This window comes from Cervus canadensis, chromosome 9 (genome assembly GCF_019320065.1).
Source record: "Cervus canadensis isolate Bull #8, Minnesota chromosome 9, ASM1932006v1, whole genome shotgun sequence".
NCBI classification, from domain to species: Eukaryota; Metazoa; Chordata; class Mammalia; order Artiodactyla; family Cervidae; genus Cervus; species Cervus canadensis.
In genome coordinates this window covers 16,369,574-16,395,944 of record NC_057394.1, presented here as the reverse complement: position 1 = coordinate 16,395,944, position 26,371 = coordinate 16,369,574, and the positions used below count along the sequence as shown (strand labels likewise).

The 26,371-nt window shown below is 41.2% G+C and overlaps 1 protein-coding gene across 1 annotated transcript in view; it reads left to right on the top strand.

Moving 5' to 3' along the window:
• Positions 1–8,295, top strand: part of LOC122447238 (ATP-binding cassette sub-family C member 4-like) — a 146,828-nt gene extending 138,533 nt beyond the window's left edge. The window contains exons 28-30 of the mRNA XM_043477774.1: positions 660–832; positions 1,262–1,367; positions 8,164–8,295. Of these exons, the coding sequence (XP_043333709.1) occupies positions 660–832; positions 1,262–1,367; positions 8,164–8,295 (411 nt within the window). The remainder of the gene's footprint in view (positions 1–659; positions 833–1,261; positions 1,368–8,163) is intronic.
• The last annotated feature ends 18,076 nt before the right edge of the window (positions 8,296–26,371 follow it).

Here is a 26,371-nt window from a genome sequence, read left to right as displayed (position 1 = left end):
TCCATATTTTGGGGGAAATAAGGTGTTGTGTCTTACTTTTCATGAGTTTTCATTCACTGCAAGACATTTATGACACTGAGGAAAATGCACTTGATTGGTCCACTATTTATAGAATTAAACTTGGGAAAGAACCATCACCAAAGCAAGTTCCAGGATTACTAATGTGTAAGGTGCAGTTGGCCATTGTTTGAATTTGTGTATTTTAAACTTCACCAAATGGTAAAATTTTGGCAAGATTATGTCTTCAGAGAAAAAGACTTACTGTAAAAATTTTTGAAGTTTTTCTTTAGTGTACCAACTCCTATGCAAAATGAACTTTGGGAAACTTGACTTAATTATAAAGATTGTTTTAACTTTTCCATTTAAACCACATTGGGAGAAACAGCTTCATTTTTTGAGAGACTTCCTTAACTAATCCCTAGGTAGGGTTTCTGGAAGATGTCCTTTGGCAGGAATGGGGTACATTGAGATCTTTCTGTCCTGACTTGACTCCACTATCTTTCTCAGTGAACACTCTTTAGAAAGAGCTCTCCCCATCACCTGGCTGTACATGTAAGATATGTAAGAATTCCTGAGGACATCAAAGCTCTAATGTATAAGAGACTTGTCCACTTCAGTAACAGTTTGCTTAGGAAATGTCATTCTTTCTGTATCCACAGGTGCAACTTAAAGATACCATTGAAAATCTTCCTGGTAAAATGAATACTGAATTAGCAGAATCTGGATTGAACTTGAGTGTTGGACAGAGACAACTGGTGTGCCTTGCCAGGGCTATTCTCAAGAAAAATCAGATATTGATTATTGACAAAGCCACATCAAATGTAGATCCAAGGTATGGAGCTGAGACCCAGGAAACCTTGAATCTGACTTCTAAATGTGGTAAATGGAAAACATTTAGTGATGCTTAGAAATGTTTCTAAGTGTTCTCTTGGCCCCATGGATATTTCTTGATAACATTAATTCCAGAAAACAAAGGAAAAACCAAGACATGTTATCTGGGGTTAATGTTGTTATGGGGCATCCTGAGAGAGCTAGATTCCTAAATTCAGCTCATTATAGTTTCAAGCAATTTTGAGGGAATTTCCATCATTTCATGAAAACAGTACATTTCTAAGTAGACTTTTTATACTTAGTTTTTAGGAATAAGATTATATGTTAAGGTATTGATTTTTAAAAATATTATAAAAGTATCATGATATTTTTAAGTCTTAAGTCTGCTTTTCCTGTCTTTACTGAACTAAATCAATTTCTTTGATTCTAGAACTGATGAATTAATACAAAAAAATATTCTTGAGAAATTTTCTCACTGCACTGTGCTAACCATCGCACACAGGTTGAGCAATGTCAATAACTGTCAATGGATAATGGTAAGACCCTCACCATTTTAGTTATTTTCATTTATGTTTAATTTTTCAATGTATCCTTCCTTATAAAACTTGATAGGAACCTCCAGTAATGTAATTTTCTCTTGGTTTCTCCTCTCTTTCCTGAAAATTGTTGTTGTCCAGTCTCTGAGTCATGTCCGACTCTTTGAAACCCCATGGAGTTCAGCATACACAGCTTACCTGTCTTTCACTATGTCCCAGTTTGTTCAAACTCATGTCTGTTGAGTCCATGATGCCATCCCACCATCTCATCCTCTGTCATCCCCTTCTCCTCCTGCCTTCAATCTTTCCCAGCATGAGATTCTTTTCCAGTTAGTCAGCTCTTCAAATCAGATGGCCAAAATATTGGAGCTTCAGCTTCAGCATCAGTCCTTCTAATGGATATTCAGGGTTGATTTCATTTAGGAATGATTGGTTTAATATTCTTTCAGTCCAAGGGACTCTCAAGAGTCTTCTCCAGCACCACAGTTTGAAAGCATCAATTCTTTTGTGCTCAGCCTTCTTTTTGGTCCAACTTTCATACCCCTGCATGACTACTGGAAAAACCATATAGCTTTGACTAGACGGACCTTTGTCAGCAAAGTAATGTCTCAGCTTTTTAATACGCTGTCTAGGTTTGTCATAGCTTATCTTCCAAGGAGCAAGCATCTTTTTAATTTCCTGGCTACAGTCACTATCCACAGGGATTTTGGAGCACCAAAAAAATAAAATCTGTCACTGTTTCCATTGCTTCCCCATATGTCTGCCATGAAGTGATGGGACCGGATGCCATGATCTTCGTTTTTTGAAAGTTGAGTTTTAGGCCAGCTTTTTTCACTCTCCTCTTTCACCTTCATCAAGAGGCTCTTTAGTTCCTCTTTTATTTCTGCCATAAGGGTGGTGTCTTCTGCATATCTAAGGTTATTGATATTTCACCCAACAATCTTGATTCCAGCTTGAGCTTCATCCAGCCAGACATTTCACATGAGGTACTCTGCATATACGTTAAATAAGCAGAGTGACAATATACAACCTAGATGTACTCCTTCCCCAATTTGAACCTTATTTGTATTTCTTGCTTTAGAAATAGACATACCTTGTTTTTTTTCCACTTGCCAGATACTGCATTTTTACAAATTAAGGGCTTATCATAACCCTGCATCAAGCAAGTCTTTGGGTGCCATTTTTCAAATAGTATTTGCTCATTCTATGTCTCTGTCTCACCTTTTGGTAATTCTCACTATATGTCAAACTTTTTCACAATCATTATAGTTGCTCTGGTGATCTCTAACATCACTGCTACTGCTGTGACTTGCTGAAGTCTCCTCTGTTGGTTAGTAATTTCTTTAACAATGCATTGTTTTTAAGTTAAGTTCTGTATGTTGTGTTTTTTTTTCCATTTATTTTTATTAGTTGGAGGCTAATTTGTAGTGGTTTTTGCCATACATTGACATGAATCAGCCATGGATTTACATGTGTTCCCCATCCTGATCCCCTCTCCCACCTCCCTCCCCATCCCATCCCTCTGGGTCTTCCCAGACATAATGCTATTGCACACTTAATAGTCTAGTGTCGTGTAAACATAACTTCTGCATGTACTAGGAAACCAGAACATCCATATGACTCACTTTACTGCCATGTTCACTTCACTCCAGTGTTCTGGAACTGTTGTACCCACACTGAGGGATGACTGTACCTCGTTCCTTTCTGAAAAACAGGTCTGTTCTGAAAGCATTAATGTGGACATAAAGACAAGTCAATCTGTTTCAAAGCCTCACGCTCCAGAGGGCAGGAGACCAGCCTCAAGGAGTAGCTGGGGAAGTGACAGATGATGACAAAGGGCATAACCAACAGGGTTGTCACCATAAAGTCCTATCATTGCAAGTGCTTAATATGTAATAATTACATTTTGTTGCACTGGTGAACACATCTGCACAAAGACAGATGGATGTGTGCTTTTTTTATTCTATTTTTTAATTGAATATAATCCATAAAAATATATTTTTGTTATAAAAAAACAATAAATGTGCAAGGTAGAAATAGGAAAATAAAAGAAAATCTCATAAAGAGAAGATTACAAAATACCCACTGCCAGAAAGTAGCAGTTGTATAATGCTATAATATTATTTGGTTAACATTAGAGCCAGTTTAATAATTTGTTTTATTCTGCAAAACAGAATATTTCATTACCAGAATTTTTATTTATTCTTAAAATGCCCCATGTCATTTATTAATTTTCCATAGCTCAGTTCTTAATAGTTGCCTAAAATTTCATCATAGAGATAGAGTATGATTAATCTCAAACTTAGACATCTATATATTTTCCAAATTGTCACTTTTATCAAAAATCTTGAAATGATTAGATGGATATGGTTTTGTTCACTGTATGTAAATCAGAGAAAGGGCTTGTTCGGAAAGTTAATTAATAGCTTTGTTTATCTGTTGTCTCTCCAAAGGGATTTACCCTGCTTTGGTTCATTAAGCACCATTCATATGTCAGGCTTAGAATTCTATTTCACAAAGAAGTTCTCTCAATATTAAGTTTATTAAACAAGATGCAGTCATAATGACAGCTAATATAATATTGCTTACTTTCTCTGTTGCCACAAAACAGTGGAGCAAGACAGACAAATTAGAAGTGCTCTTTATCCTAAGACTCACCACTGTCTCTACATTAGAGGGTTTTTCCTGTAGTTTTCAGGATTAGCTGGGTGCTCATGACCTGCTTTCTCTGCAGCCAACAGCACAGCTCTTCCCTCCAGTCTCTGCTCACTACAGTCTTCATATCACCCGGATTCTCCCTGGTGGTATGAGCAAAGGAAGCATGTGACGATCTGCAGTTGTTGTAACAGTGTTGTTGTCTGTAGTCAACACTTTCACTGTCCTCAGAGAATTCTCTGGAAATGAATGATGTAGAACCAAAAGCAGAGCTGAGAAACTCAGATCCCACCTCTTGTGTTTATAGTCCATCTTATGGTTTTATGTTCTTTATTTCTCCCTCATCTCAAACTTTTTCTTAGAATTTTTCCTACAGAAGTGAAAACCAGAAATGGTTGTAACATCCCCACCTGAAAGGCACAAAACAGCTCATACATAACTATAGAGTTTTACTTAAATTCTCATTTTTCACCTTAATGGAACTTTTCTTTCATAAGCCTACATGACTGAAACTAGAACATTTGAGAAGAAAACAGCTTCTTCAAAAACACTCCAAGAAATTTCACTCAAGTTTTCAGAGGAAAGATAACTGAACACTGAGGTAGAAAGTACAGTTGGAGAGAAAAAATACTTTATGTAGGAGGCACTTATGTGCAAAAGTAAGCAGCTTTGGGAGAGCCGCAGTGGAGGTCACCCTGACCTAACCTTCATCATTCTCTAGTGAGAATGATTTATTATTTCAAGACCTAAGACAGGATTTTGAGTTAATACTCGCCACATTGTCCAGTCACTGAGAAAATCACAGACACCCATTCTACCAATGAGGGACCCACCTTCCAGTGTTGGACAGCTGTCCTGTGTCATCACCTTGTGGCCAAAGGCAGAGGTCTGACTCTCAGATCTCCCCCTCCCCACTCTGCTCATTGCTCAGTGGTATCTGTCTCTATTGTCATCATTTCCCAGCATCTTTCTTATCAGGCTTTTCCTCCATCCTCTCCTGGTTACCACCACCTCTCGGTACACTCACCCACCTCTCCCTGCATTCTTCTTTATCACTGATGACATCCTGCCAGTGAAAATGGATCAAATTATCTTGCAGTGGGAATATCTGCACGTAAACAGGCTTCATAAACACTTGTTCATTGAGATGATGTAACTGACTGACTCATCCAACATAATGTATTTTTACATTTAACCTACTAGAGCTTTATAAGCAATTCAGAGTTGGGGTTTCTGGCAAGATCCTGGGGTTCAGGGATTGTTATCATACCAACCTGAATATGTGGTTTAGTTTATAGTTTAATTTGGGTTATGAGAAGAGTGGGGACATAGGAAGATTATAGGAGCTTTTTCTTATAAGGGATGTTAAAAATCCAAAATCATACCTATTTTTCTGTATATAACGAGAATTTGGATTTGCTTTATGTTTATTTGTTCTGAAATATCTGGAGTCTTTGATCAAACCAGCAAATGTAAAGGCTAAGCTGGTAAAATTCTATTTCTGGCCTTTTTTCAGTCTGTGTCCCATCTCAGCTCTTATAGCTTCTACGTGAGCCTTGGCTTTTAAGTTTGATTAGGTTCCATTTGTTTTTGCTTTTATTTCTTTTACTTTGGGAGACTGATCTAAGAAAACATTGCTGCAATTTATGTCAAAGAGTATTTTGCTTGTGTTTTCATTTAGTTTTATGGTTCCCAGTCTTATATTAGATCTTTAAGCCATTTTGAGTTTATTTTTGTGTATGATGTGAGGGAGTGTTCTAATTTCATATATTTTCAGGTGTTCAGCTTTCCCAGTACTATTTACCATAGAAAGTGTCTTTTCTCAAATTCTTGTGTACTATTTCATAGACTAATTGACCATAGGGATGTGGAGACCAATGTTTTAAAACTGAAGTTTTTCTTCTTCAACATCAGGAGGAACAGTAATGTTCTGTTATGCTATGCTTAAGTAAAATTGCACATTTGAGACATCTAAATTGGCGTGCCAAGTTACAGGGCTTCCCTGGTGGCTCAGATGGTAAAGATTCTGCCTGCAGTGCAGGAGACCCTAGTTTGATCCCTGGGTCAGGAAGATCCCCTGTAGAAGGAGATGGCTACCCACTCCAGTATTCTTACGTGGAGAATTCCATGGACAGAGGAGCCTGGTGGACTACAGTCTCATGGGGTCATAAAGAGTCGGACATGACTGAGCAACTTTCACCAAACATTTAAATTATTATGCAGATGTGAAAGTGAAAGTTGCTCAGTTGTTTCTGACTCTTTATAATCCCATGGACTGCATTATGATCCCATGGACTGTAGTCCACCAGGTTCCCCTGTCCATATGATTTTCCAGGCAAGAATACTGGAATAGGTTGCCATGCTCTTCTCTAGGGGATCTTCCCAGCCCAGGGATCGAAACTGTGTCTCTTGTGTCTCCTGCATTACAGGCAGATTCTTTACTCACTGAGTTACCTTGGAAGCCCATTATGTGGATGAAACAAATTCAATTATTCTTGGACTCTTTTGAGAAAGCTGCCTTTAGCAGTGATTCACAGTAGTAAACAAATGATTAACAGGAAAATGGCATTTATGAGACTTAACAAATGTTTCCAATTAAATGCAAAGGATAAAATTAACTGTAGTACTTATATGTTGAAAAAACAACCTGTGTCTTGTTTAGAGTTCCAGCATATTCTGTTTTGTTTTTTTTTTTTAATAATTGATTGATTTATTTATTTTAGGCTGTCCTGGGTCTTTCTTGCTGCACAGACTTTTCTCAAGTTGCAGCAAGAGGGGGCTACTCTTCATTGTGGTTTGCAAACTTCTTATTGCATGGCTTCCCTTGCTGTGGAGCATGGGCTCTAGGCGTGTGGGCTCAATAGTTGAGGCTCCCTGGCTCTAGACCACAGGCTCTGTAGTTACAGCACATGGGCTTACTTGCTCTGTGGCATGTGTGATCTTTCTGGACCAGGGATGGAACACAAGATTCCTGAATTGGTAGGCAGATTCCTTTACCACTGAGCCACCAGAGAAATCCATCCAGCATATTCTCTTAATATACATTACTCCAAATATGACCTAAATGAAGAATTAAATACCACCGAACATCAGAACTGTTTTAATAATTATATCATTTGTTATCATTTTATATCAATTGTTTCAGACACTTTTCCCCCATCCAGAACCATTAACCAAAGTCACTAATAAGTAGAAAGGCAGAGCGAAGAACAACTTCCTCTCCCTTTCAGTTTGCATTTAGCAGACTTATTAATGAGCAATAAAAGGGGTGAAAGGAAAGCAGCTGAAGAAAGAGAAACAAGGAAAGAAAGATAATTTGTGGAGACAGATTCAGATCCTAGGTAGTTCAGGTTGGGCTGGCCCCATGTGCTCTATAGGCCATGATCACTGGAATTTGGAGCTCAATGTCTTACTTGTGTCTTTAGTCTTATCCAAAGAGAAAACTGGATTTCTAGAGATTTCTTCTGTGCAGAGCAGTTTTGTAAAAGCTGCTTATGTACCAGATCCTTTTGTCAGCCTTTCTCTCAGAAGAATAAACTACAAGCACATCCAACTTCAAGAAGCATCTCAACCTCTCAGACAAGGTATTCTGCTCCTCTTAGCAGCTGACATAATTCAGGACCCTAAAGAAATCCTGGAAGCATTTTCTTTTTTCCCAAATATTGCTCAGATTCTCAAATCAACTTGACAATTAATTTTTTTTCAGAGCACTGCCCTCTGGTTTGTATGACATCAACCTACTTTTTAGATAAATGGAGTTTGATTTTCTTGAATCTAGATATTTGCCAAGTCTGTGTATCTGTATAAATTGCCTCAAAGCTCAGAGTCTAAGAGCTAAAAGTGCTAATGATAACAACCTCAAATGCCCTGAACATAAAATAAGATGCTATAGTACCAGTAGTCATAGTTTAAAACTTACATTTTATTCCTTTCCTAAAACATTACAATATTAAAAGGTCAAGTTAGGCCTTTGTCTGCTGAGTAAAAAAATTAATCAAACCATTAAAACACCAGCCAGTCCCTACCACCCAAATAGATTTTCTCTGTTTCCCTATCCTGCCACTTTTTGAAATATTGTCTGAGTTATAATATGTTACTGGGAGACATTGTGTGCTAATGGGTTTCTTTCTGCTGTTAACAGGTTTTGGATTCAGGGAGCCGGAAAGAAACTGGTCGGCCAAACGATTTGCTGCAGAATAAAAACAGTCTATTTTACAAAATGTCACAACTGGGCAAGGAGGAAGTAGCTGTCCTCACTGAAAGGTCAAAATAGGTGAGCCTGCTACAGGGAGTTGTCATTAAAGTTTGTCTCCAGGTTCATTCTTCACAAGATCTCACCAGGGGTCTGATAACAAGCACTCTGTGCCCTTATAAACCTCCAGAGACTAAGCTTCATGAGTGGGTCTTAACAACACATGGTGGGTTAATGGCAGGTCTGCTGAGAATCTGCAGCAGTGGTGGGGGTGGGGTCAGGATGTGTGCACCCTTCTGTGTGCACACACCTGTGCCTGAGGCAGAGATTTCAAGTTGGACTTCCACACTTCTGGACTCTGGGTTCAGATTCTCATAGAGCGCAGAATACTCTCAGTTTGCAGAACCTTTACATTCATTTTGGTTTGTGCTCAGTATATTTGTGATACAATTTCTGTCAAGGAATATCCAGGGAATTTGAGAGTTTAGGGGAAAATTTTTTGGAATATTTTGACTCTAGGAAGATCTTCCAGGGAAAGGTGTAGGTCTCTTCTGTTTTCTAATCTGTGAAGAAAACTTCTACATGATACTGTCCTTCTCCCTAATTCTTTATTGTTTAGAATTGGGTCTATTTTCCATGCCCCACCCCCAGACTTCCTTTACCTTCTAGAGGATGAAATTGTCATCAGGACAAATCAAGAACGCACACTATAGTCTGAATGGTGCCTGAAGGTTTACAAAGCACTTTCTCAGATATGAGGTGTGTGAAGCAGTAAGCTCTGTGCATGGTGTGAGGAAGGGGATCGATGGGTAACATTCAGGTCATGTGACATCTTCCAAACAAGGGTGAGATGGTAACTGAGGTCTAGTTTAGGAGACTTAGATATTGTCATACTGCCATCTGTAAGTCTTTCTGGAACAAGGTGGGAGTGAGAATAGGGTTGATGGGAAGATGGAGGGAAGGAAGGTCTGGTGTTCTTGACCCTTGACAAGCATGGTTTGAGGGGGGATGAGGCTTCCAGTTTCCTGTCGTGAGACTTCCCCATGGAAAACTTAGTTCTGAGTATTAAATTATGGGTATATTTTCTGTTCATACTTTTGTGCATTTCCCAGATTTTCACTTGTAAGTAGTGTAAGATTACTAGTGTAATATTTTAAATGTCTTAAAGAAAACATGTCCCAGTATCTTAAGTACTTCTATATGAAACATTTATCTAAAATGTGGCCTTAATTCATCACTGTCTCATCTCAGCCCTCCTTAGAAATGAGGAAATGCAGAGCAGTACCTTCCACTGCTCATAGTGTAGGAGACTTCCTGGGTCACAGAGCTGGCTGAAGAGGTGGCAGAGTTAGAGTTTATACTTAGGCTTAGGGACAAGGAAATCCGTGTTCTGAATTTTTCACAAGTACTTATATTGTATGCAAGTATAGAGTGTGTGTGTTAGTTACTCAACTCGTGTTTGACTCTGCAACACCATTGTCTGTAGCTTGCCAGTCTCCTCTGTCCATGGAATTTTCCAGGCAAGAATACTGGAGTGGGTTGCCATTCCCTTCTCCAGGGGATCTTCCCAACCCAGGGATTGAACTCTGATCTCCCACATTATGGACAGATTCTTTATCATCTGAGTCATACATCACCCTATATTTTTTCAATGCCTGAAATTCACAGAGCACTTTCATTCACTACATTGTCTGCCAGTCATTGAAGACTTGACAAGCATTTGTGATTTTCTGTGTGACAAAATCACAAAACAGCCAGGAATCTCCCAAAGCATTTTGGTCTTTCCACCTTAGGCATTTCATATCAGAAAGAAGTGTGCCCACCTGCGTCAAAGTCTTCACTTAAACACTATGTTATCATTATGTATTATCAAGACATTGAGTAGTGAGAAGTAGATCACAGAACTTCTGATAGGTTCAGATAACATAAGATGATAGGTTTCAACAACCTCATTTTACAGGTGATGAAACTAAAGCTCCTTAGAAGAAAGGTCGCCCTGTGTATATAACTGGTGTTAAGTTAGTTTGCAGCAGATGCAGAATTAAAAATCTTTTCTTTCATTGAATGTTTTAAATCAAGTGTAACATACATATAAAAACAGACATGGGTCATAGAATTAGAAATCTTGTGATTCCTGACCTAGTAATCCTGCACCTACTCTAACAATATTCAGGGTAAGTTACATTTGTGAAGTTCTCTGTAATTTATTTTACATTGTTCTCACATGTATGATTTCACGTAATTGCATGATGGTCCATTTTTATCCATGTCATGGATGAGGAGAGTGGGTCCAGGGCTCACCTAAGGTCACAAAGCTGGTCCAGGGAGCACAGAGGGGCAATTGCTGGGGGAGGCTGAGGGCCACCCTAGGTACTGTGTTCTGTGTCAAGTCTGAGAACACTGCTTCTTTCACGTGGTAGCCAAGATGGGGCCATCATCCAAGTTCACAGAGTGGCAGAACCTCACTATTAGATTCCAGTCCTGCCACTGGGTCATGTCACCTCTAAGGAAAGAAATACATTTCTTGATCCTCATCCCACTTGAATATCTTCCTGACATTATTTCTGCATCCTCTGCATCCTCTTAGGTAAGCTGTCCGATTATCGGTTTTTTGGATGTGCAAGCATCAGATGTCAATGCATTGTTCAGAGCTGTAACACCGAGAGCATTAGTCAACAAGCTTTTAACTCTAATACAGCAGAATTCATTCATCTGAAAAGAAAACCCAACAGCTGAAAAGAGGTGCTTCCAAGTCACATTTTTTTAAAACACATAGTGCAGGGGAGCTGAATCACTGTCTGATTGACCCTTTTGGATGATCCATGAAATAGCAGAGAAAATACCTTTCAGATACACAGATCTGAAGGGGCATTAGTTTGCTAGGACTGCCATACAAAATACCACAGAGAAATGACTTAAACAACCGAAATTTATTTCCTCACAGCCCTGGAGGATGGACGTCTGAGGTCAAGGTGTCAGTAGGTTGGTTTCCTCTGAGGTCTCTCTTCTTGGCTTGGAGTTGCCGTCCTCTCTCTGTGTCTTCACATGGCCTTCCCTCTGTTTGTACCTGTGTCCTGATCTTCTCTTCTTGTAAGAACTCCAGTCTATTATATTAGGACCCACCTGTTTGACTTCATTTTAACTTTTTTTTTTTTTTGCCTTTTTAAAGACCCTGTATTCAAATGCAGTCACATTTTGAGGTACTGGCAGGTTTAGGAATTCAACATATAAAATTGGAGGGGGCACAATTCAACTCAAACAAAGAATAAATGCCCATAATTCATTCTGTTCTGTGATGAAGCAGACCTGGTTGAAGTTTTTTGAAGTTTCTTTGCTCCCAGTGTGTAACAAAGGTGTCTTTTTGTCTATTCATGAAATCACTTAGTATAGTCCAGAAGTTACAAAATTCTAATATCCTAGTTCTATGAGCCTGGATCAGTTTGAATTGATGGAGGAAGCATTTAGAATCCATGTGGCCTTGTGTCCCCCAAGGTCTCTGAGCCTCAGGTCCTTACCTGTATGTAGAGCAGGGATTACAGCTCTGCCGGCTTCTTCACACTCATTAGAGGGATCAGATGAGAGAGTAGATGCTTAAGTGCTTTGAGAATAGAAAGCACTTTACAGTATAAAAGTGGGATCATTTTTCCACCTCAGAATGGGAGAAAATAATAGCAAATGAAACAATGACAAAGGATTAATTTCCAAAATATATAAGCAGCTCATGCAAGGCTTCCCTAGTGACTCAGACAGTAAAGAATCTGCCTGCAATGCGGGAGAACCCTACAATGTGCAAGACCCAATTTCGATCCCTGGGTCAGGAAGATCTCCTGAAGTAGAAAATGGCAACCCACTTTAGTATTCTTGCCTAGACAATCCCATGGGCAGAGGATCCTGGAGAGCTACAGCCCATGGGGTTGCAAAGAGTCAGACACGACTGAGAGACTAACACTTCCACACTTCCATGCAAGTCAGTTCCAGAAAAACAAACAACCTAATCAAAAAGTGGGAAAAAGCATACATTTATCCGAAGAAGACATACAGATGGCTAACAAAGACATGAAAAGATGCTCAATATTGCTTATAATTAGAGAAATGGAAATCAAAACTACAGTGAGATACCACCTCACACCAGTCAGAATGGCCATCATCAAAAAGTCTACAAACAGTAAATGCTGGAGAGAAAAGGGAACCCTCTTGCACTATTAGTGGGAATGTAAATTGATACAGCCACTATGAAAGACAGTATGGAGATTCATGAAAAACTAGGAATAAAACAACCAAATGACCTAACAATCCTACTCCTAGGCATATACCTTGAGGAAACCAGAATTGAAAAGGACACATGTACCCCAATGTTGTAGCAGCACTATCTACAATAGCTAGAACATGAAAGTAACCTAAATGTCCATTGACAGATGAATGGATAAAGAATCTGTGGTACATTTATTTACACAATGGGATATTACTCAGCCATAAAAAGGAGCACATTTGAGTCAGTTCTAATGAGGTAGATGAACCTAGAGCCTATTATACAGAGTGAAGTAAAACAGGAAGAGAAAAACAAGTATCATATACTAACATGTATATATGGAGTCTAGAAAGATGGTACTGATTTAATTATTTGCAGGGCAGCAATGGAGACACAGACATAGAGAACAGACTTATAGACCTTGTTGGGGTTGGGGGAGGAAGGAGAGACTGGGATGTATGGAGAGAGTAACATGGAAACTTACATTACTGAATGTAAAATAGATAGCCAATGGGAATTTGCTATGTGACTCAGGGAACTCAAACATGGTCTCTGTAGCAACCTAGAGAGGTGAGATGGGAAGGGAGGTAGGAGGGAGGTTCAAGGGGGTGGGGGGGCCATATGTATACCTAAGGCTGATTCATGTTAATGTTTGGCAGAAACCAGCACTATTCTGTAAAGCAATTATCCTTCAGTTAAAATAAAATAAAATTTAAAAAGGAGAGGATTTCAAAGGCTGTAGTCAGAAGCCTTGCCTCCAAATAATAAAGCAAAATATAACCATAGTTCTAAGTAGCCTCAGAGACTCTAAATCAGGGGTCTCCAATGCTGGACAACAGACTTGTACCATGGGCTGTTAGGAACTGGGCTGCACAACAGGAGGTGAGTGGTGGGCTGGTGAACAAAGCTTCATCTGCTGCTCCCCATCACTCACATTACACCTGAACCTCCTCCCCTCCCACCCCTGTCCTGTCTGTGGACAACTTGTCTTCCATGAAACTGGGTCCCTGGTGCCAAAAAGGTGGGGGCTGCTGCTGTAAATAATTAAAAGGTATTTTTAATAATAAGTTTTAAAACAAATCATACATCTACTGCTGCAAAATTTTAAATCTTTTAAAAATACTTTTTTCTCTCATTCTTTTTTTTGCATTTATTTTTATTAGTTGGAGGCTAATTACTTTACAATATTGTAGTGGTTTTTGCCATACATTGACATGAATCAGTCATAGATCTACATGTGTTCCTCATCCTGAACCCCCCTCCCACCTCCCTCCCCATCCCATCCCTCTGGGTCATCCCAGTGCACCAGCCCCCAGCATATACACAGTGGAATATTACTCAGCCATAAATCTTTTAAAAATACTTTTTAAGAATTTATGAACAGAAAGTAAATCACCCTCCACTCCTGTCATCACACAGATCCTGCCCAGGTGGAGCCTCAGCACCACTGTTGACTGTCCTGTTGACTGTTCTGTGTATCAGGAAGAACTTGTGAACATGTGGTCTTCCTGTTTTTAAGCACAGATGATAGCTGGGTTTTTTTTCCATTTATTTGTATTAGTTGGAGGCTAATTACTTTATAGTATTGTAGTGGTTTTTGCCATACATTGACATGAATCAGCCATGGATTTACTTTTTTGTTGTTGTTTTTTTTTTTCCTTTTTTCAGCTAATATTATATCTCAGATTATATCAATGCATGTAGTTGTCTCATTCCTTTTAATGGCTACATAGTGTTACACTTTCTCCATTTCCTATTCCTTATTTTCAATACTTGTCAAGCAGAGTTTATAAAACAGGATTACAACCTGATATTAACATCCAAATTTGTTGTGCTTATATTATGTCTGAAAATGAGAAACCCTTGGGCAGACAGTTTTAATAGATTTCCCAGCCTCTTTGTCATCCTGTGTTTAATTTATCTCCAGGCTTTGAGTTAGTAAAATGATTTTACTTATCAATTTGCTCTAGTGATAAAACATATTTGTTAATCAGAATGATCAGAACTCTAGTGGATCTACAGGTTGTTTGGCATTAAGTCCAGGCCCACTGAGGGCTCTAATGGGACTACTTCCTCTGTAGAATAAATATACCCATTTTTTTAAAATTGTGTCTCCAGTAGTGATATGATTTGCTTCATATGAAGAAGTGGACCTAGAAATGTGCTGCCTTAGGAGAAGGACTTTAAAACTCTTAAACATGTTGTTTTTGTCTCCCCCACCCCTCAGGTGCACTTTGAAGGAAATAACCAGATATCATTCACAGTGACCATGTGGTTTTATGAATGTTATGAATGTCCAGTGGACAGCCATCAGACTTAACAATTTTTGAGTCAACTCTGATTCTACCATGAGTTCCTGTCTATCCCAAAGACATTTTTCCAATAGGTTTTTGCACTGCATAAATTATATTGTACTTTTTTTACACCAGCAACAAATATTTACATAAGATGTTTATTTTTTCTATGATTTTTTTCCTCCAACTTCACTCAGTGATTTCAAGCTCTTGCAAAAGGATTTCTTGTCTTTATTTATATGTTATAATATTTTCTTTCTTATCCAAATCAGAGTGCAAGCCACCAATAAAAGCCGTCTTCCAGATTTTGTGTCTTGAGAGACTCCAGAGCCAAACTTATTTTCTAAGATTTGAGACAAAGTTGTCATAGATGTTTTTTTTTTTTACTGTTTCCAGAATTACATATTACTTTCCAATTATATCAGGGATTCTGTTTACCTGAAGATAGTATGAAGTTGCTGTTTTGTGTCACTACTTCCTTTACAGAACTACGATCCATTTTTCCACTCAAAGATGTCTGGTTAAAATACTACAGAGAAAACTAATAGGAAAAATATACAATACATGTAGTTTAAGTGACATTATAGGAAAGAGAGGTGTTGCCCTCCAAAAAAAAAAAATGGTTAAAATATAGGACAATATTACATGTTCATCTCCTGTGTCCCCTGCACTGCAGGCAGATTCTTTACCACTGAGTCATTGGGTAAGCCCTCTAAAGGAGAAGGAGAAGAAAATATGCTTTCTCAAAATTGGAACCATTCCTGGGTTTGCTAATGAAGGACAGGCATGTGCTAGACTATCTTCTAGATACAGGACTTAATGTTTTTTGCATTTAAAAAAAAGTGGTAAAATATATATATAACATAAAAATTTCCCTATAACCATTTAATGATACAATTCAGTGGTGTTAATCACATTTACAAGATTGTAAATCCATCATTGTCTAGGTAACTTTTGGTAAAGTTTGTTATTTCTGCAAAGTCATTCTGGTACATTTCATTTTTCTAGAAGTGAATCTGTTTCCTGTGAGTTTTGAGCTTGATTGGCACACATTTATTCACAGTATCTCATATGCTTAATCTCTTCAGCATCTCTGTTCTTTTGGCTTTTTAATTTTCTGTGAGTCTTCTCTTTTTTTAAAATTTATTTATTTTAAATGGAAGCTAATTACTTTACAATATTGTAGTGGTTTTTGCCATACATTGAGTCTTCTCTTTTAAATTAATAATCTTGCATAACTTTATCCTATTTTCGAAGAATCAACCTTTTGCTTGATTGAGGCTCTCTTTTTTTTTCTAGTTCATCACCTCATTCTTTCTTTCCTTCAACTTTTCCTTTACTTTGAGATTTTTTGTCTAAATTCTTAAATTGGAAACATTAATAATGTCATTATTTTTCTACTATATGAAGCTGACACTTTTTTCTGAGATCCACTTTAGCTGCAACCTACAAGTATTGATACTTACTAACAATAGTCTTTCTAATTCCTAATTTAATTCATTAACTATATCTTTTACCCATGGGTTATTCATAAGTATAATGTTTTCTAAATTTCAAATGCTAATGGATTTTTTTCTATTAGATTGAACCATGTGGAACTGCTAGCATTCATTCTTTTTATAAACTATAAAATGGCACTTTCATATTGTTAAGCATAGTTTTCTTTTATATTGTTATTAATATATAACAATTTCATTTTGGTCAGACAATATTAGATTTTGGGTTTTAAACCAAAGGTAACCACATTCACACAAAAAGTCCTTATTTCTACCATTTTGTATTTTATTTGGGGGTTTTATAATGTTAAAATATGTATGTAGCCAGTAATTTTCAAATAAACATCTTCCCAGAGTACTGGAATGTTTTCTGATACGTGTTGCAGGCTGGTTCTCTAGGATGCAGACTCAGATGGAGTTTAGTGCTGGGATGTGTGTCAGGGTTGCCCTTGGGGTCAACACTGTGGAATCAGGAGGGAAGAAACAGGGTAGGGCAGAGGGAAAATCAAGCTGCAACACTGGCCAGATGACCTGAGCTGACTCCATGGGGGTCTGGAGTGACTGTGACCCTCCAGGGTTGTCCTGACACGTCCACTGGCCAGGCTGTCATACCTCCCCCTGGATGGGTCATTGCACACAGGCTGCCCCCAGAGGGGCTGGTGGGTTAAGGTTGCCCACTGGCAGCACTTCCAGCAGCTGAACAACGAGTCCTTGAAGGGAGGTCAGGACAGCATGTCTCCATGTCCCTCCTGGGCATGTATCACAGCTCCAGAGGTACATGATGAGGGTGTACTGTGGGGGAAACTCTTGATAACTGATGTCAAAATGGTGATTTAGTGATTCTCCTCAATACCCTCTGGTCTAAAAAACAGAGGAGAAGGTCCATGTAAAGGGGGATATCCTCATTCTCCAGGGCCAGCCCAGTTGTCACCTCTTCTGGGAAGTCACCCTAAGATCAGTCATCATCCTAGGTAACTCGTATTTCTGTAGGACCCTGAGCACCTCTCGTTTGTTAAACTGAACCATGCTTGGTTAGTGTCCTGTGTCACCATGCTGAGACACTTCATTTGTAAACAAGGGGTCTGTTCTTTCCATTGTGCACTGGGTCCTGTAAAGGACGTAGCCCACCCTGACTGTGAGTGTTCACACATGGTCTGTTTTCTCATTAAATCAAGCGAGAAAAAGACTTGGAATTGTGCCCTATCCACTTTTTAATTACATCTTCCAGCACAGTGTCCATAATGTAGGGGGTGCTCAGTAAGTGTTTGTTGAATGAATAAATGATGACCGAGAACAAACCTTCCTTTATAACTTTATAATCTTGAAACTCCAAGACGTAGCCTGGGATAACAGAAAACCCTGGTTTTGGAGTCAGTCACAATGATCTACCTGTCAGATCTTTCTCTGCTTTCTGCTGCTCATCAGCAGTGTTGGTGTCCAAAGAATGTACTGTTCATAGTGGGATACTTGAGAGTGATGGAAAACTAATAATCAGCCAAGATTCCAGGGAAATAAACTGGCAGCATCCTTGATAAAATGGGCTCTGGACACCCTACAGCCATGTAGACTTAGTTTCATGCTTGGGAGAGTATCTTAACCTCTGAATGTTTGCTTCTTTGTCTGGAAAATGAATACAGTTCCTGCTCTTGAACCATTGCTTTGGTTGGCATGATGGATGGACCCAGAGCATCCAAAGACACAGAGTGGAATCACTCACCTTGGTGATTCTTTATCACCAAGAAAGAAGAGCAAAATGGGCATGGATGAAGAAGGTTTGTAGACTGTAGAAGGTGTAATTGAGGAGGTCCTCATCTGATGGGCTAAACCAAACTGTCCCTCCTTCACATGTTGTAAAAATGACATGGACACACAGAAAGGAGCACAAGCTCTGGAGTCAGCCTGCCAGGGACAAATACTGGCTCCTCTGGACACTAATTGGGTTTGGATATGAGTTCTGCTGTCTGCTAATCCTGGGCTTTTAAGGTTGGGAAGCCCACTGTCCTTCAGTGTCTTTGTCTGAAAGTTGAGGTGGGGATAGTATGATTCTCAGAGGGTTGTTGCAAAGATTAACTATGACAGTGACACTCCCAATGTGGTCTGTGCACTAGTGCCAGTAAGTAAACTGTTTGTAACCAGGTTAGAAGTACATACAGGAAACTCAAGAAAGCTAGAAACTCAGAGCCATCAGCTATTGCTGTGACATCCACACTCAGGATGGGTGGGATCCTGAATAGTCCAGAGACCAGTGTGAGTGTTGCACTTTCAGGGAGAGCAGCACAAGGTGAGCTGCACACTAGCCATGCACAGTGGATCAGTGATTAGGTCAAAATGGACTGAAAATGTAAAATTAAATAAAACTGATATTTAATCCCAAACAGGTGAGAAACACTGCCTTTGAACAATGCTGGATATGTGATTATCTATCAATCACTACTACCCTCTCCAGCACTACCCTCTTTATTCATTGTTCAGTTCAGTTCAGTCCCTTAGTCTTGTCCGAATCTTTGTGACCCCATGAACCGCAGCAAGCCAGGCCTCCCTGTCCATCATCAACTCCCAGAGCCTACCTAAACTCACGTACATTGTGTTGGTGATGCCATCCAACCATCTCATCCTCTGTCATCCCCTTCTCCTCCTGCCCTCAATCTTTTCCAGCATTAGAGCCTTTTTAAATGAGTCAGCTCTTTGCATCAGGCGGCCAAAGTATTGGAGTTTCAGCTTCAACATCAGTCCTTCCAATGAACACCCAGGACTGATCTCCTTTAGGATGGACTGGTTGGAACTCCTTGCAGTACAAGGGACTGTCAAGAGTCTTCTCCAACACCACAGTTCAAAAGCATCAATTCTTTGGCGCTCAGCTTTCTTTATAGTCCAACTCTCACATCCATACATGACAACTGGGAAAACCATAGCCTTGACTGGATGGACCTTTGTGGACAAAGTAATGTCTCTGCTCTTTAATATGCTGTCCAGGTTGGTCATAACTTTCCTTCCAAGGAGTAAGCATCTTTAAATTTCATGGCTGCAATCACCATCTGCAGTGATTTTGGAGCCCAAAAAATAAAGTCAGCCACTGTTTCCACTGCTTCCCCATCTATTTGCCATGAAGTGATGGGACCGGGTGTCATGATCTTAGTTTTCTGAATGTTGAGCTTTAAACCAACTTTTTCGCTTTCCTCTTTCACTTTCATCAAGAGGCTCTTTAGTTCTTCACTTTCTATCGTAAGGGTGGTGTCATCTGCATTATCTGAAGTTATTGATATTTCTCCCGGTAATCTTGATTCCAGCTTGTGCTTCCTCCAGCCCAGCATTTCTCATGATGTACTCTGCATATAAGTTAAATAAGCGGGTGACAATATACAGCCTTGACGTACCTTTTCCTATTTGGAACCAGTCTATTGTTCCATGTCCAGTTCTAACTGTTGCTTCCTGACCTGCATACAGGTTTCTCAAAAGCCAGGTCAGGTGGTCTGCTATTCCCATCTCTTTCAGAATGTTCCACAGTTTATTGTGATCCACACAGTCAAAGGCTTTGGCATAGTCAATAAAGCAGAAATTACCATCATATTTATGCTTAAAATGAGACCATATGGTCTTTCAAAAGGCCCTACTATTCATTATCATTTTTAATAGCATTTAAAAGTTAGAAATAATCAAATTTCTGTTTAAGTTTAGAGGTTTGTTTTTTTTCCCAAGTCTAAAGCCAATACTGTGCATGTATTTATACTGATGCTATTCTTGAATCAGCAACATGGTCCTAAAGTTGAGGAAGGTAACTGGAAACACAACAGGCCACTTTAAAACCCCTTATGTGTGAGCTCTTAATTTTCCTTAAAAAACAGAAAGAATAGGGATTAACTGAGCTTTTGTTTTTTAAACCCAATGTTCTAAGGAAATTTTTTTTCCAAAAACTAAAACAGCAATGTGTGTTGAAAACTGGGATAAATATATATTTATTTGAATTTAGACCTAAAAAACCAACATTACAAGAAGGAATAACATGCTCAGTACTATGAGACCTCCATCTGTATGAGACCTCCATCTGACTTGCTTTAGGAGTCAAATGGGGATTGTGTGTGTGTGTTTTAAGAAGAACCAAGGTTAGGACACACTAAGAATGTTTTACACGAAGTTTACACTGGATGGTTATGACTATATTCACTCTTTCACTCAGCAACCATGCTCACAAGTATCCATCCCAATAGGTGGAAGCTTGGGGTATCCCAAACCTGTGTTTGATCCAAAATCTAATCATATTTAATTCTGGAGAACATTATGTGAAAAACATTTTTAAAATTACATTTTGCAGACTACCTAGACAAAGAATGAGTCTCTTAGATGTAGTTTATATCGTATTAGAAATGTTGTCAGTAATGATAAACAGAGGATTGAGGGTTTTTAAATCCTACATTTCACAACAATAAAAATTTTTTAAAATCCGTGTGTTTATATTGATTCCGATAAGACAGAAAATAGATAGGAGGAAGGGAAAGCTTTCTTTTTTTTGGCAGTAGAATGCCAACTCACAAATCTAAACAGATTAACAGAAAAGTACCATATGACAGCCATCATTGTCATAAATAATTTAGGCAAATTTCATCATTGGCTGAATATACAGTGAATGTTTGGGGGCTGAGGGACATGGCATTTTCATGGACTCAAAATATCTTCTCAAATTAATTCTTTAGGGAAGAATTATATTTTTAAAGTGGAAAAACCTGGCAAACACCAGGCTAAGCAAGTAACCAGAGTAAACATTACTAATAATCAACCTAATGTCACCCTTGGCTTTTTTTTCTTGTTTCTTTAAAAATGTATATAAGTATGGTGACTTACAATGTTGTGTTAATTTCTGCTGTACAGCAGTGATTCAGTTATACAGATACATACATTCTTTTTCATATAAATTAAATCAGGGTGACAATATACAGACTTGTCATACTCCTTTCCCAATTTTGACCCAGGCAGTTGTTCCATGTCCGGTTCTAACTGTTGCTTCTTTACCTGTATACAGAATCCTCAGAAGACAAGTAAGGTGGTCTGGTACTACCATCTCCTTAACTTTTCCAGTTTGTTGTGATTCACACAAAGGCTTTAGATGTTTTTCTGAGCAGAGACCATAAGGTCCGCAAAGCCTGAAAATACACTTTCTGGCCCTTTAGAGGAAAACTCTGCTCACCCTGCCCTGGGGCTCTGCTGTCCTAAGCAAGGCCTGTGGACCAGCAGCATCTGCTGGCCTGGGAGGCTGTTAGAACATGGAATCTTGTCTCTATCCCAAACCAACTGCCTCAGAATCTCCGGATCCTAGGTGAGTTCTGTTCATGCTACAGTTAGAGAAGCGCTGGATTAGAGGCCCTGCTCCGTCCTCCTGTGGTTGCACCCTCCCCAGGGCCACCCAGAGAGGACCAGGGGACATGGCCACCTGGAGCCCCGCCCCCTCCAGGCCGTGCTCTGAGCACCTGGACCCCAGAATCCCTGCTCCCAGCACCAGTGCCCACCTCCTTCCTGGGGTCCATCTTGCAGCTGGACAGGTAATCAAGATACAGTTGTTTATGTATGGGAAGAGCGTGGCCTGAGCTTGGACTTGAAGACTGGGGTGCTCTTTCTTGAGCAGCAGATTCTTCAGGGCACAAAGAGGTGGGAAGAGCAGGGGGAGGGATCAGCCCCTCCCTCTGCTGTCCTGCCTTCTGACTCCAAACTCCAGGGTCCAGGAATCCCAGCCTGCCAGGTGGTTACAAAGGTGTATTTGATAGTGTGTTAGCTTGATTTATAACTTTTAAATATTTAAACATATCGGATGGGCTTCATTCTTGATCTGGGACTTATAGATGTGAGTAGCAGGTCTGTTAAATGCTTCTCAAAGTGTGTTCAGAGGACCCCCTGCATCCCAATCCACTGGGCTGTTTGATCAAAATTCAAATTCCCAGGTCCCACTTGTGTGACCCACTGAATCAGAATCTTCAGGGCTGAAGCCTAGGACTCTGCATTCTGACCCCTCCCCTGGTGACTCTGATCCACAGCAGAGCTACAGGAGTACTTGTAATGGGGGTGGGGGGCTTGAAGAGTGTATGACCCAAGTGGCCAGAAGCATCAGGAGAAGAGAAGGAGGTCCCGGGTCAGAGGAAGGTGCTGACCACAAGCTCACACCTTCCTGCTTCTCTCATGATTCTCCTCACAACCTGGCCTGACCCCACCCCCAGGAGCTGGCTGCAGGGAGAAGCTGCCAGAATGGGGCAAGGGTGTCCTCCTGCCGACCGTGGGGCTCTCGGGGGCTGCTCTGCAGAAAGAAGGACCCGAGTCAGGGGCAATAGGGGCAAAGGGGCTGTGTGGAGGGACTACACGGACCCACCCCGGGGGGCTCAGACTGAAGCCGCTGAGCAGATCTTTGGGCAGGGAGACTTCCTGGTCCTGCCGGGACACGGAGGAGCTGGGACAAGGGCTGCATCTGTCAGTCAGGAGTAGAGTGACGTTAATTAACGTCCGTAAGCTCTGTGGATTTTTTCCTTGTCTGTAAGATGGGGATCCTAATACCTTCCGAGCTTGCATTAAAATTAAACGTGATAATTAAGTCAAAACACATCCTGCCACACAGAGCAGAATAAGGGGCGGCTGCTGCTTATTGGGACGCGCATTACCTGACGTCTCTGCACTTCCGGGTGCTCGGTATCATAGGCACTTGTCACTGGCTGTGCTCAGTCATGTGCGACTCTTTGCGACCTTGTGACTGTAGCCCGCCAGGCTCCTCTGTCCATGGGATTCTCCAGGCAAAAAAACTGGAGTGGGTTGCAATTTCTTCCTCCAGGGGGTCTTCTGGACCCAGGGATCAAACCCACGTCTCCTGCATTAGCAAGCGGATTCTTTACCACTGAACCTGGGAAGCACCTGTCACTGGAAGATAAGAACAATTTCCTCAAACCCCCAGGGGGCGGTAGTGGTAAACTATCTGCCTGCCAATGCAGAACACCTAAGAGATGCAGGTATGGGAAGAGCCCCTGGAGGAGGAAATGGCAACCCACTGCAGCATTCCTGCCTGGGAAATCCCATCCTCTGTCCATGGGGTCCCAAAGAGTCCTCATGACTGAGCGCACACACACACACACACACACACACACACACCCTCAGACCCCAGGCACAGGAAGGCTCCAGTCACAGGCATGTGCCAGACCTGTGCTTGGCCAGTGGCCAGGAGCTCCCTGAGCTTCCCTGCGCAGGAGCAGCTCCTGAAGTTACTTCCGCGCTGCTCATCCTGTACAGGTGCCAGGGTTTCCCTCCCAGCGGGCTCATAGGGTTGTGATGAACTAAGCACAGACTGAGGATATAAAGAACTGTACCTGGATGAGGAGGCAGAGGAAAGAGAGAGAGGGATTCTGCAGGAGCTGGAGTGTGCCTTTCTCTGTACAGGGTGTAGATGAGGTGGGTGAGGTGCTCGAAGGGTTGTGCTGAATTTAAGATGGCGCTTGTGTGTAACCTCCAGGGACAACTGTGCCATACTGAAAATCACAACCAGGGGGCAGCGGAATCCAGGTGTCCAGATGAGCAGCCTGGAAAGGCCTTGGAAAGAGGGGCCAGGAAGGCCTCACAGGGGGCAAGAGGCCTTCACCTCACCTACCTCATCTACACCCTAGACACAGAAACGCACACTCCTGCTGCTGCAGAATCACTCTATCTGTTTACTCTACTTCCTCGTCCAGGTACAATTCTTTATATCCTCAGTATGGCAAAGGCCAGTGCTTTGTAAACTTGGCTTCAGGGGAGTTCTGTAAAAGCCCAGTGCTGAAGCTCATCTCAGTTAAATCAGAATCTCGGGGGAGGGGAGGCAGGAGTCAACATATTTTAAAACCCCACAGGTGATTCCACCCTGCAGGCAAATGAGAACCACTGTTGGAGGCAAACGGTCTCATTTCTTCCCAAATGGCAGCTGCTTTCATTGCTAGAAAGTGTGAACACGTGCAAGTCGCTCAGTTGTATCTGACTCTTTGTGACTCTACGAACTATACAGCCCACCAGAAGTCCATGGAATCCTCTAGGGAAGAATACTGGAGAGGGTAGCCTTCTCCTTCTCCAGGGAATATTCCCAACCCAGGGATCAAACCTCAGTCTGCATCATTGCAGGCGGATTCGTTACCATCTGAGCCACCAGGAAAACCAAAGGTGGTTTGATTTCTTCCTATTTTGTTACTGACCCTCCCCAGTCAGCCCCCAAAGGCCAGGTGATTCCTTCTGCCAGGTGTGTGCTCAGGTACTCAATCTTGTCTCTTCTCAGCCCTGTGGACTGCAGCCCTCCAGGCCCCTCTGTAATGGGATTTCCCAGGCAAGAATATTGGAGCAGGTTGCCATTTTCAGCTCCAGGGGATCTGCCTGATCCAGGGATCAACGTGAGTCTCCTGCATTGGCAGGCAGGTTCTTTATCGCTGAGCCACCTGGGAAGCCCCTCTGTCAGGTGTGGCTTATCCCAATAGAATGTGCTCTAGAGGACACGCTTTCCCCTAAAGGCACCCCTGGGACTGCTGTGTGTGATACCTGTCAGCTGGGGGATGGGTGGGTTCTCACAGGACAGGCTCAGCTGTGCTGCCTGTGGCTCCAGGTCGTAGTGCTGGCTCAGCATCTCTCCACAGGGCCCCCTGGCCGCCATCTTGAATCACAGTGCCGGGCGCAGAGGCTCTGCACACGGCCCTCAGAGCTGAGGTGTCAGCACGGCCATTTCACACCAGGGAGTCTCGTCTGAAGGGCCGGGTGCGAGGCTTCTGCACGAGGCGCCCTGTGAGCAAGTGAAACAAGACTCAGCACAAAGGGAGAGAAAAAAGGTAATACTTTATTACCGAATTCTACTTTTACTTCCAGGGAATTGTTGACGGGCTTTGTTGGTGACTGTTTCATCACAGCCCAGTCTCACAGAATAAGGGCCCCACTTTACCTTTAATAACTGTTTCCTTTGTTACCTATGGAGATAATCTTGATGAAGAGAAAGACACAGATTTCTCCCCTATGCCTAATGATCCACAAAGGGAAGGTATTGATATAATCAATTTTATTTTGTTGTTTTTTTGCCCATGAGGAACTTGCTCTTGACTGGGGCATGGCAGTGCTCTGAAATAGGTTGGAGTCCTTGGTGCCCGTCATTCAAAGAAGACAACCTAGAATTGATTAAATAGGAAAGGGAAGGACCTAGGCATCAGGGTGCACAGAGAACCAGGTCTGGACTCCCAGATGACAGTCTAAGATGGCCTCGTTAATATGGAAACAGTGTACTATGCTTGTGAGATAGGAAGGAAGGAAGTGGACACAGATATTGAGATAAACAGGATCCCACAAATACTGGCTTGAACCAGCTAAAATCAAGATGGTTTTAAGTATGGTCTGGTCTCTGACTTCTAACTCATTACACCTTCATTGTAACACTAAAATTCACTCCCCTCTCACCATGACAGCTGCTGTGATAGTTTCAAGGCTGACCATAGTAGGTCAAAATGTGAAGGGGGGGGCGGGGCGTCCATCTGCTCACCGCTCAAAAGCCAATAAAGAAGCCAGGTTGGTGGGTAGGAGCATTTGCTTTATTTTGGATGCCTGTGTGTGTGTTGGGGGGAGGGTAGATGCCTGTCCAAAGGCTGACTCCCCCTCCCTTGACAATCAGTGAACAAGAGATTTTATAGACAGAGAGGGCTACGTGTAGCAACAGTACAGTCAGTGCTGACAGTCATCTTGAAATGGGTCGTTGGTGGTCTGACCAGTGTCATCTTGATTGTTTTAGGTACAATTAATCTTCAGTTCCATGGTTGGTTTGTTCCCATTTCTCGAGGTCAGTTCTCAGAATTGTGGCAGCTGACATCATGGCTACCATCTGGTCATTATGTAGCTCTTTTACCTGGTGGGGTTTCAGTACCTATAAGACAGCCCACAGGATATGGCTCAGAATATTATCTCTAGCCCTTGAGAATGAATTAAAAGGTCCTTGGCTATGCTTAATGACTACATTATTATTACTGGTCTCCTTTGACTGTTTTCCTTGTTTATGCATATTCTCACTTCTCTGATTAAACTTATTCTTTGGCTGAAGTTTTCCCACAGACAAAAGGCAGGCAGAGGACATGAGGGGCAAGGACCATAGGGTCCTACTCTGT